Here is a 12,279-nt window from a genome sequence, read left to right as displayed (position 1 = left end):
TCGTGTACATACTTGAGCATACATTAGACTAACCACAACTAATGCATATGAAATTGCTTGCATTTGAGTTCTTTCATTATCATTCTAGGGACATTAAAATTTAGAAAATATATCAACCTTCAAAATTGGTGTCTTTCCAAAAGAGCTAGATTGAATATGAAACCTATTTAAACTCGATTAATGTAGGTTTTTTGAGACAATCTAAGAACGCTATTAGCTTTGTCATGAAGAATATGTATACTCAATATATAGGGGCCTCACCAAGGTCCTTCGTATCAAAATGAAAATACAACATACACTTAGTTTCAAGTAAAGAGCCCATTGTAGCAAGCAATATATCATCCACATAGAGCACAAAAAAAGATGTATCTCGCTCCCACTGATCCTCAAATATATGCATTGGTCAACAACATTTTTCTTAAAACCACAAGAAGTTTCACTTTCATCAAATTTCAAGTATCACTGTTGTAAAGCTTGCTTAAGCCCATAAATGAACCTTTTAAGCTTGCACACTAAATGTTCTTTTTCATTCACTTGAAAAATGTCCAGTTGCTTCATATACACATCTTCAAATAAATGCCCATTAAGAAAACTTTGTTTGACATCCATATGATAAAGCTCCAAGTTAAAATGAGTTATTAATACCATGATTATCTAAAAAGATTCATTAGTTGAAACATGTGAAAATGTATCTTCATAGTCAATCTTTTTTCTTTGCTTAAAGCCCTTGGCCACAAGTCTAGCCTTGTACCTCTCTACTTGGCCTTTAGAATCATGTTTGGTCTTGAAAACCCATTTGCAACCGCTTGATAATTCGACCAAATCCCAAATATCATTTTGACACATGTACGACATCTCATCATGCATAGCCTCTTAGAAAGTAGTTGGATCAATGGACATTCCAACACTGAACTCATGCTCTTGCAAATAGACTACATAGTCATGAAAAACTGCAAGCCTACGTGTCCTCTATGATCTCCTCAAATGAACATCGTCATTCACCCTCTCATCAATAGTGGGTTCAGTGTTAATAACATATTCCTGAGTAATAATAGGAGGTTGCCTTACAGGCAGAAGTACATACACAAATGGTAAAATAAGATGCACTAGAACAACAACATACTCCTCCCTAGATGAGATCTCACGAGGTATGAAAATCCTTTGAATATCATCCTTAAAATAAATGGCACGATCTAACTCAATGATTTTAGTCACATGGGAAGGGAAATAAAATCTAGAACTCCTTGAGCATAGTAACCTACAAAATATCCAGAAATAGTCTCAGGATCAAGTTTCTTTAATTGTGGATTATGAAGTCTCACTTATAGCCTAAACATCTAAACATGAAAATGGCGCAAGTTAGGCATTTTCTTAGGCCGAAACTCATTAGGAGTTTTAGGAACTGACTTGCCAGGTACCTGATTTAAAGTGTATGTTGCAATTTTCAAGGTCTCTCCCGACAATAACTCAAGTAGGGACAAGTGACAAAGCATACATCACACCATGTCCATCATAATATGATTTTTCTTTTTTGCAACCCCATTTTGTTCAAGAGTTCCAAGCATTCTATATTGTGCCTCAATCCCACACGCTTCAAGGAACCTTGCAAAAGGTCCCACATTTTGCCAAGATGTTTCATCATATCTCCCATAATAGTTACAACCTTTATTTGATCTTACAACTTTCGTATTCTTATTACGGTGAAGTTCAACAGTAGCCTTAAAATTTTTAAAGACTTCTAAAGATTTCGACTTTTCACGAATGAGCTCAATATAACCATAACATGGATAAGCATCAATAAAGGTGATGAAGTACCTATAATATTCCAAAGTAGTAGGATTAATGGGACCACATATGTCAGTTTGTATCGATTTTAGGACATTTTCACTTATGGTTTTAGCAGTAAGCTTCCCTTTAACACAATCAACACAATGAGAAGTGGTAGGGAGTCAAACAAATGAACATAGAAAAATTTACAAACTAATGTGGCAAGGGTTTTTAAATTAAACAAATACAATTCCCTCTCCCTTGTCTGCTACTCACGGTCCGCCACGTCAATTTGAAAATTTTTTTGGGTTCATTTGTTTGGCTCCCTAGCTCTCCCCTAATACAAATATCAAAATCATAAAAAATCTTGATTAGAAAGAATATCATCTTTATCAACCTTTCCATTCTTAGCCTAGAAATGTGATCCAATCGTGCCACAACATAGAATATTTCACTGCCCTACTACGTTTGAAACCAACTACAACACTAACAACAGGAGTTCTAGAAAAGAATAAAAGTTTCATTAAACCTCTCAATTTTTAGTTTTGTCAGACGGCCTCTCACATATGCAGACCTTCCTTCTTTCGCTACTCCATTTCTTATGTTTTTATAATAATAAAGGAAAACTTCACTTAAGACCCTTGAACTATCACACATTTTGAGAAGATCCCCCAAATTTTACAAACTCTCAATTTCACTCCCATAAACTTTCAATTTGATGCAATACACTCCACTTTGTCAAATTTAAAACATTAAAAGTGATAAAAATGACCTTTATACCCCTAACTTTTTTATAAAATTCAAAAATTTCTCTCAATTTCAAATTAAAAATTAAGAAGAAAAAAACGAAAATTGAATGGTAATTTGAATTTGACGGAGGAGGGTCAATTGAATAAAATTAAAAATTCAGAGGATTAAATTGAGAGTCTTTAAAATTTAGGGGGTCTTTTTAAACGTCAAGTAGTTCAGTGTTATAAAATTAAGTTTTCCCTAATAATAATAATAAAAATTGAAAATTATATTTTACCCCCACAAAGTTTGGGGCGATTTGCAATTCGACCTCTAAAGTTTCAATTTTGGCAATCCACCCCCCAAAGTTTCAAATTTTTGCAATTTAACCAATTGTATCCAAAACTTCCCATATTGCCCATAATTTTTTATTTTAAAAAAAAAAAAAATTCGGGGTGGCTACATTTGGCCATTTTTGCACCCCCAAATTTGTTTTTTTTTTTTTGTCTTTTTTTTTTTTGTTTTTTTTAATAAAAAATAAAAAAAATTATAAAAATTAGAGGCAATATGGGAATTTTGGAATTTTGGTATATATATATATAAAAAAAAAAGAATTGAAAGCTGGAATGAAGGTGTTGATACATTTTTTACTATTAAAATAAATATGCATTATTTGGTTGATAATTTTCTCTGATAATAATAACAATAATAATAATAATAAACAATTGAGCCCGCAGAACAAATAGAACCTTTTATAATTGCCCGGACCAATTCTAAGCCCAATTCTGGATTGGCCCAATTCTTATTCGGAAAACGAAAGTGTGAAAGTTGAAACCGAACCAATTCAGTCTTACAATACAAACCCTGAAACCCTAGGAACAGCCGAACAGAAACAGAGACAGGCGCCTTCAGAGGAAGAAGGAAAGGGTTTTACAGTCGCAGAAGCCGAAGCAAAAGCGAAAGCAGAGGTCTCCGAAAATGCCGAAGTCCAAGCGCAATAAAGCGGGTTCGTCGCCCTTTCTCTCTTGAGACTCTCTATCTTGCTTATGCTCTGTTCGCATCCGAGAAAAACTTAGGGTTTAAGCTAATTAATTTATTAACAAAACTGTGGAAAATATGTTATGCAGTTACGCTGTCGAAGACGAAGAAGAAGGGGAAGGAACATAAAGAGGCGATAGTGACTGCGATAAGGGAGGCCGCCGAGAAGTACGCTTCGGTTTACGTGTTCTCTTTCCAGAACATGAGGAACCTCAAGTTCAAGGAGTTCAGGGAAAAGCTCAAGTCTACTAGCAGGTATACTTTTTTAGTTTCTGGTTGCTTTACTTAAATCTCTTTTCTGCGCTGTTTGGTTGCTGGGATTAGAGTTGAATTATCTGGGTTGTGTCTTCTTTTTACAACACATTTATATGTGTTTCTTCTACTCCGTTTTGGCAGCTAAATTTACATTTGTTAGACCCAGTTAGTTTGTTTCAAAGGGGATTTACAAGGTCTTTGTTTGTATTAGTGGATATTTTGTAATGAAGCTTGGAGGAAGCTAAACTGTAATTTGTTTGGGAAAAATTTCACTGAGAAATGTTGTCTTAGTGGGGCGTTATGGGTGCTAATTTGTTTGTTATTGGTGGTGTAGTTTGATATTTGTGATTCAAGAATTTTGAGTGAGACTCCCTTCAGTTCAATTACGTGCAAGCGATTGAATGTGTCTACAACTATTTTGAATTTGGTCTCCTTTAGAATTTCAAAATGTGTTCTTATTTCTATGTTTCTTGAAATTGGCTTACATGCTAAGTTGGCATCTTAAACATGATGAAGTGATTTCAGTTTCAAGAAAATTTAGAACTTTCTAATAACTGTTATTTTATGAAGTAGGGATTTATTATCTTTTTCTGTTAGGTTCTGATTTATGGATCTACAGACAATAAAAACGAACATACCCATGAAAAGTTCTTTTGCAATGATTTTTTTTTCCAGATTTTTCCTTGGATCAAACAAAGTCATGCAGGTTGCTCTTGGCCGGTCTGCTGCTGATGAGATTATGACTGGCATTCACAAAGTCTCGAAGGTAAGCATTATCTTTTTTATGCGGGCAATAATTATTACTGCTCCTCTCTCTGTCTCTCTGTCTCTCCCTCTCTCTTATCTTGTGTAATGTCACTTACTCTGATTAATTGTCCCTTAGATTCTACGTGGAGATACTGGGCTTTGTTTTACCAATTTGCCAAAAGAAGAGGTTGAAAGGTAAGCTTCAGAGGTCTCACTTTCCTGAATCCTTATGCTCCCATTGTTTGCCAAGTAAAGGTGATAATAGGAGAGATAATTGGAGTTTTCAGATCTGTGGTCTTAGAATGCTCAATACGGAATAGAAACTTCAGACATTTGGATTATCCACTGATACGAAAAGATGTATATTGAGCTTTTCTGAAAGGCTTGTTTTTAATGTCATAAAAGTATATGGAATCTACGTGTAGCCTCTCAAAATCCAAAACCCCATCTGAGAAGGAAAAAATTTAAAAAGAAGGGAAAATAAATCTTTGGGAGACTTTCTTGGCTGTACACTTTTTTGTGGAATAGAGGCAAATTATACTAATACTTGATGTTTTGTAAATAACATTTATATAAGATAACGGACAAATAGAAGAGGCCATAAGCCTGTTTAGTTTCAAGTGTATGGAGACAGTTTAGCAGAATAGTGTTGGTGAAAGCCTAAAGTTGCTGATGAAGAGCTTTAATGTATAATTGTTTTAAAGAATGTATTGGTGTCAAATTATTTCTTGTATGTGTTTGTTAAGAATTGTTGATATTTTCAATTTATGTAAAGAAACTCATCATTCTTTACTAATAATCCTCTGTAAAAATGTTAAATGTTATTTCATTCTCCATACCTTCTATTCCACTAAATTTATTTCTCAGCTAATTGAGTATACAGCCTGTCCAAGTGTTACAATTTTCCTTTCCTAATTTTATTTTTGTGTTTCTTTCAATATCTTTTTATAGGATATTTAATGAGTATGAGGAATATGACTTTGCAAGGACAGGAAGCACAGCAGCAGAAAAGGTTAGTCTCATGTCATTTTTTTCGCGACAAGCATCCATACCATTAAATAGTTAACCATGGAAGGCAGACTTGAAGATGTAAAATGTGCTGATCAGAATATAATTTTTGCATTCGGTTGTTTTTGGCTAGTCAAATACTGCAATTTTATGTATGGAAGTTATACTTTTTAGGTTAAGTTTAACCCTGGCTAGGGACCATGTCTTATGAAACTAAGGTCACTAGTTTGAATCTTTTTTTTTTTTTTCTTTTAAGGCTGTTTACTTATTAAAAAAATATTTTTAGGTTAAGCTTGTGAGCTGCCAATATTCGTATTTATTATATCATGTATCACTACTGTAATATACCTCGTAGATTCTTTCAGCATGAATTAATTTTAACGTTGGATGTTCCAGGTGGAGCTTAAGGAAGGTCCTCTAGAGCAATTTACACATGAGATGGAGCCCTTCCTGCGCAAGCAAGGGATGCCTGTTCGGTTGAACAAAGGTGTGCATAGTTGCTCTCTTATGCTATCTTCTTTTTTATTTTTATTTTATTTTATATGTAATTGTTTCCAAGGGAAGAGTGAAGGGAAGATATAAATGCTTGGTATTATTCATGGCGTGCAGGTGTTGTGGAGCTTGTTTCAGACTTCGTTGTTTGTGAGGAGGGAAACCCTTTGTCGCCCGAGTCATCTCGCATACTGGTTAGTTCAATGGTCTTATTGCTCTATTAGTGAGTTAACTAGGCCCCCCCATCTTACTTAAAAAAGAAAAGAAAAAAGAACTAGGCTCCCCCAGCTTGGAATAGGATGATGTTTGTCGAAGACTTACACCAGGAGTTACTTATCAACAAAAAGACTTACACCAGGAGTTTCCTCTTTTCCCTTTTTGTTTTCTTTTCTGTTTTGAATAGAACATGGAGTGCTTTATGCGGCTTTTCTGTAGTTCTTCATTATCACTTGCTTGTGCATGGTATCATTTCCAGTAATGTCATTTGCTATTCTGATGAAATCTTGGGTGCATTTCTGCATGGTTAGAGCATATTGCATCTGACATGTAAGCGCCTTTTTTCCCCCTGAAGTTCAAGGGATATTCTGCATGCTTATTATTTCAATTGGGGGACATCCTCCATTGGGTGCATTGAGCTACCGCCTCTCTTTTTTTTTGGGTTCAATTATTCAACTTTCTGTTTTGTCCAAATTGTGCAAAGCGTATGTCATCACATGGAACATGTAATAAAATTTTCATTGCTTCCCCAGCCCCACCCCTACCCGCACGCATCAAATTTTTCATCACGTGGGAGCTACAAGCTGTTAACCAATATTGATATTAGTTGTTTCTCTGTTTTTTTCTATTTATTTGTTTCTAAAATAATAGATTGAAAAAACTGATGTGATTAAGCTTTTTCTTGTTTGCAGCGTTTGTTAGGGATCATGATGGCCACCTTCCGGCTTGGCTTGATCTGCAGATGGAGTCCTGCTGAATTTGAACTTTATATTGAAAGGCCAGATGATTCTGATGTTGAATGTGCATAAGCAAACCTGTTTAAAGTTCAAAACAGGTTTGGCAGAGGGAGAGCAGATTCACTAGTTGGTGGATGGCGCATAAACCTGTTGTGGCACTCTTCTCATTGTCGTAATGTATGATTCTGTGGTGCGGTCTGGTCAATGCAATTTTGGTATCAAGGGACTTAATTATGTAACCTATTTCATAAGTTCGTAATTTTTTTTTCTTTTTTTTGGTTTGGTCAGCCACCGCTGAAAATCGGTTGGAGTACCCTTTGTGCTATATGAATGGGAAGAATTTCTTGTTTAGAAATTACTTGCAAACAAATGGGTACTGTTTAGTGCAATTGTACTTCCTTTTGTTCTGTGTGTTGATTTTTCTTGTTTTTTGGTGGGCTTGAGAAATGAACGACTGCTGGGCTGGACTTTAAAATGTTTGTATGTTACTGCAATCTCCAAAGACATGCGTTACATATGAAAACACTAAAGATTCATTGGGCGACAACATGGTTTAGATTTGTCCAAAATTTTTTTAGTATTAACCCATTAATGTTAATTAGCCCATCTGTGTTCTACTGAAAAAAATAAACCTGCCGCAGCATAGTGAACATCTCTGAGATTTGAGTATATTATACTTTTATCCTAGTTTGTTGATGTGGCCTTGACAATCAGGTTTTTGGAAAAAAATGTGGTGTATAACATCATTAGTCATTCTACTATATTCAAATCCATTTTGGTAGCATTTACAATGGACTCTTCAATTAAAAGTTAAATTTGAGGAGAAAAATGTACTTTATCAAATTTAGAGAGTCGTTTTTAAAATGAGCCAAACATCAAATTCTCTATATCTTTTTCTACTTTAGTTAAATATTATTATTTTATTAGTTTAAAACCAATCAAGAGGAGGGTAAAAAATAAGCTTAAAAAATTATGTAACTTTAGCTTTTTGGCTCTTGAAATGTATGGAGCATCGATGCCAAGAGTCAAATAAAAAGTAGAGAAGTTGAGCTTGTTAAATAGGCGTTTTCCTGAGTTCTGTAAGAATTTTTAGAGAAAAGCTAAATAGAGAAAGCCAATTGTGAATGCTTTAATGGCATGCATTGAAGATGATTAAGGTCCACCACATGAAGGATTTGCTTAGTGACAAGTGATTTGGTGAGGAAAGGGACATGAGTTCGAGTTTCTAGGAATACGATGTTAAAGGGGACAAGACTCATACCTATTAATTCCGACTCACTAATAATTATATCATGTATTAAAATACATTTTATAATCTACATAAAGCATGTGTTTATATAAATAATTGAAGATTTAGTCATGACTCAATTGTTATATATATTTTAATTTTTCTTTCTTAAATTACAGCGTGACCTTTGTAGATAAGCTTCCTGGTCCGTAGCTCTCTATCTCTAATAACCTTTTAATCATCCACAATCATTAAGACCTTTTTCATTTTTTATTTTTTAATTTGCTGGGGTGCATCTTCAAATCTTACTAGCTAGATTTGGTCCCTGGACTTTCACCTCAATGATAAAGACTGTCCTTTCCCCATTGGTTCTAGTTTAAGAAGGAAAAAAAAGGAAAAAAAAAAAAAAAAAAAAACAATTCCAAAACCACCGGATCATACATACCAAATCTGAGGAAAAAAACAAAAAAACAAAATCCTTTACTTTTATAAATCTACTTTCTAGCTCTTAATTCTTGTTCATCTACTCTTAACGGTTGCTGCGTCCCACGTCTTAATACTTGCATGTGAATCCCATGTCGGCCATTGATGATATAATTAAGTTATAAATGATACGTTTGGGGTAGAAAATTCCAAAAAGTAATCAAATGTGATTGGCTTGATGCAAACAATTCTTTAAAATTACGCTGGCCGACGAAATCGTAGTCTTACTTGATTCATTTAAAAAAACGCTTTTCTCGAACTACAAATTTGAGATCTACTCGACAAGAATGAGTATACGAAATAATCTGCATGAGATTTCCGTCATTAAAAAAAAATTACAAAGTATTATAGATTGTGATCGGTAACCAACGGACCATAAAGTATCAATTTCTTAATTTCTTCATGAAATCCTCGTGTATGTATATATATATACACGACACTCATTTTTTTTTTCTTTTTGTTTATTAATAATATTTATTGTTTTTGTCGACAAGGATAAATGAAAGTAACATTTTCAAATAAAATAAATACTATTTATTAATATTATGCAGTTGCATGTCAATTCGGGGTCGGTCACAATTGGGTCGCTGATGGAGATATGATCACTCCATAATGAAACAATATGAGGGTAATTGAATAATTACAAAGATATGATATTGAATGTTATAGATTATCTATAGCCAACTCATGAGGATTGCACTGGGAGATTGATGCAGGAGAATAATAATAATAAAGTAGATTTATTATTTATGTTTTAGTTTTCCTTTTTCAATAAGGATTGGGTTTTTCATTTCCTATTAGGATTTGCTTTTCCTTTTCCTATTAGGATTTGTTTTCCTTTTCCAATTAAGTTTGCTTTTTCTTTTCCTTGTTGGTTTAGGAGGTGCCTAGCCTATATAAAGACATCTAGTCTTTATTGTTTATCAATCCAGTTTATACTATCAATTAAATTTAAGTCTTTCAGAGTTTTTTCTCTGTTTGCTTATTTGGGGCACTTAGGGATTTTCTCTTCTACTATCTCATCCTCAATCAAGAGATTCTTGCCCGTTCTGCTAGAAGATTTTCGGCAATCTGTCGATCGATGACCGGGCTCCCCACATCTAAAACAACGAATGTTGGAATTGGAACTTTGACCTTGCGTAGATTGAGGATTAGGACGAGGCTCTTGAGGACGAGTTCCTCGTGTATTTTGATCTCCTCTTGGTGTAGATCTGGTATTATTCCTGGCCTGCTGCTTTTCTACAGTCAAGGCACGTTGGTAGGCTTTAGAAACCGTCCAAATGGAGTGGAGACTAAGGACGTCTTGTAGGGACTGCCGCAAACCGCCTAGGTACCGCGCCACCAACTGCTCCTCAGTCTCTGACAAGTCGTTCCGAGCAACCAACTGGTAGAACTCTCCAGTGTAATCATCAACAGATCTCGCACCTTGTCTCAGCATATGAAGTCGCTGAAATAATGTCTGTGTGTATCCGAAGGGTAAAAAGTTTCCCTTCATCTTCTTCTTCATCTTCTCCCAATCACAAATCTTTGGCTTGCCTTGTCTATCTCACGATCGCTTTAGCTGCTCCCACCAAGCAGATGCGCGACCTTTTAGTTTGATGGCGACAAGCTTCACCTTCATACGATCTGGAACCTCCTTATAATCAAAGATCCTCTCTACCTCATGCAGCCAATCAATGAAGCCTTCGGCTTGTAAAGTGCCTGAAAATTCTGGAAGCTCAACTTTGAAGCCTAAGTCTCCATGCCGCCAATCCCGAACACCCTGTTCCCGACCCAGAACAGGATTGTGATACGGGTTCTCAAAATTGGATTCTGAATCACGATCATCTATCTCGCGATCCCTCTCCAAGTTTTGCGCCACTAGACGCTGGGTTAACTCCGCAACCTGCCTTTCCAAATCTTCAATCCTCACGTCTCGTACATGGTGTTCATGGTAGGAGACTTCCTCATTCGGAACCTGCCCACGCCGACCACGACCACGACCTCCAGCCATAAAAACTGATGAAAAATTCACCCCAAGAAGACGCTAAGCTCTGATACCAATTGACGCCGGGCAGAACTAGGATTGTTCTGACAGCGTATAAAAGCAGCAGAAACTAAGATTTGAAGATAGAAAAGGGAATTCAGGAAGAGAGAAAATAACAAGTAGGGAAGAGAAAATTCCTAAGTGCCCCAAATAAGCAAACAGAGAAATAACTCTGAAAGACTTAAATTTAATTGATAGTATAAACTGGATTGATAAACAACAAAGACTAGATGCCTTTATATAGGCTAGGCACCTCCTAAACCAACAAGGAAAAGAAAAAGCAAACTTAATTGGAAAAGGAAAACAAATCCTAATAGGAAAAAGAAAAGCAAATCCTAATAGGAAAGGAAAAACCCAATCCTTATTGAAAAAGGAAAACTAAAACATAAATAATAAATCTACTTTATTATTATTATTCTCCTGCATCAGAGATCAATTGTAGTTATTCTATTTGGGTGTGATCATAATAACACCTACTCCCTGGGAGTTGCATAAGACAGGCATAGACGGTGAGAACTGTATGCACTTCCTCAAGTCCGACTGAACTATAGCCTGATCCAGTCTCATCAGGGCATCAATAAAACTAAAGTGATTTACACTAATTGATAAGGAATCTACCCATTTGATCACTAGGAACCCTAATTCAAAGTACTGAGGGTAATCCTATCAGAGGAAGAAGAATAAGGGATAAGGGTTATCTCATTTATCTAGGAGTTGTTATCTTATCTAGGTTATCTTATTATCTTATTTTGTTATCTCATTTGTTAGTCAGTATCATTTAAGTTATTAGCAGATATTTCTTGTGGAGATAAGATTAGTTATCTTTATTTTAAATAGTAGTTATCATGAGTAGGAGTTGGCTATTTATTGGAATGTACTAGGGAAGAGAGATTCATTGAAGTATTTTATCAAACACGTATGTGTAATCGGTGTCTCCTACCTCAAGTGGAGAATTATCAAAAACATTTCCCATTCCATTTCAATTATCATCCACAATCCATCAATCCAACATCCCGAACCTATTAATTGGTATTAGAGCAACGACGACCCAGAAGGAACGCATTGAGAAACTGGAGGTAGACTTCTAGGAGATCAAGACCTCCATGCAGAACCTTGAATGTACGTTGAAGGATAGCACCGCCCAGACGTTGAAGGAGGCATTGGAGTCCATGTCCAATTCCCATGGTGACTCTTTAAGTCAACCTGAGAAGGAAACCAAGGAGTCCAACAATACTGGCAAACATAAACACCACCATGACAATCGCGAGGATGGTCATTATACCAAACCTATGAAGATGGATTTTCCTAGGTTCTCGGGGGATGATCCCATTGTGTGGCTTGATCGGGCTACTCAATTCTTTGAGTATCAAAAAACCGAGGACGACAAGGTCATGCTTGCTGCCTTTTACCTGGAAGGGGAGGCAAATCAGTCGTGGCAATGGCTGAAAAAGGGTTACCACGTCGACAATGTAGTTGTTACCTGGATCATCTTTGAGAAAGAGTTGTCGGCTCGGTTTGGCCCAACGGAATTTGAAGATTACGATGAATCCCTT

General features: G+C 35.7%; 1 protein-coding gene across 1 annotated transcript; it reads left to right on the top strand.

The window, feature by feature from the left end:
* Window positions 1–3,332: 3,332 nt before the first annotated feature.
* LOC132181075 (uncharacterized) lies at window positions 3,333–7,404 on the top strand. The gene is made up of 8 exons (XM_059594131.1): window positions 3,333–3,502; window positions 3,624–3,789; window positions 4,465–4,555; window positions 4,673–4,731; window positions 5,488–5,548; window positions 5,941–6,031; window positions 6,154–6,230; window positions 6,945–7,404. The coding sequence occupies exons 1-8, from the start codon at window positions 3,475–3,477 to the stop codon at window positions 7,059–7,061; spliced, it is 690 nt and encodes a 229-aa protein (XP_059450114.1). The 5' UTR covers window positions 3,333–3,474; the 3' UTR covers window positions 7,062–7,404.
* The last annotated feature ends 4,875 nt before the right edge of the window (window positions 7,405–12,279 follow it).

This window comes from Corylus avellana, chromosome ca5, assembly GCF_901000735.1.
Source record: "Corylus avellana chromosome ca5, CavTom2PMs-1.0".
Lineage (NCBI taxonomy): Eukaryota > Viridiplantae > Streptophyta > Magnoliopsida > Fagales > Betulaceae > Corylus > Corylus avellana.
This window is presented reverse-complemented; position numbering and strand designations above follow the sequence as displayed.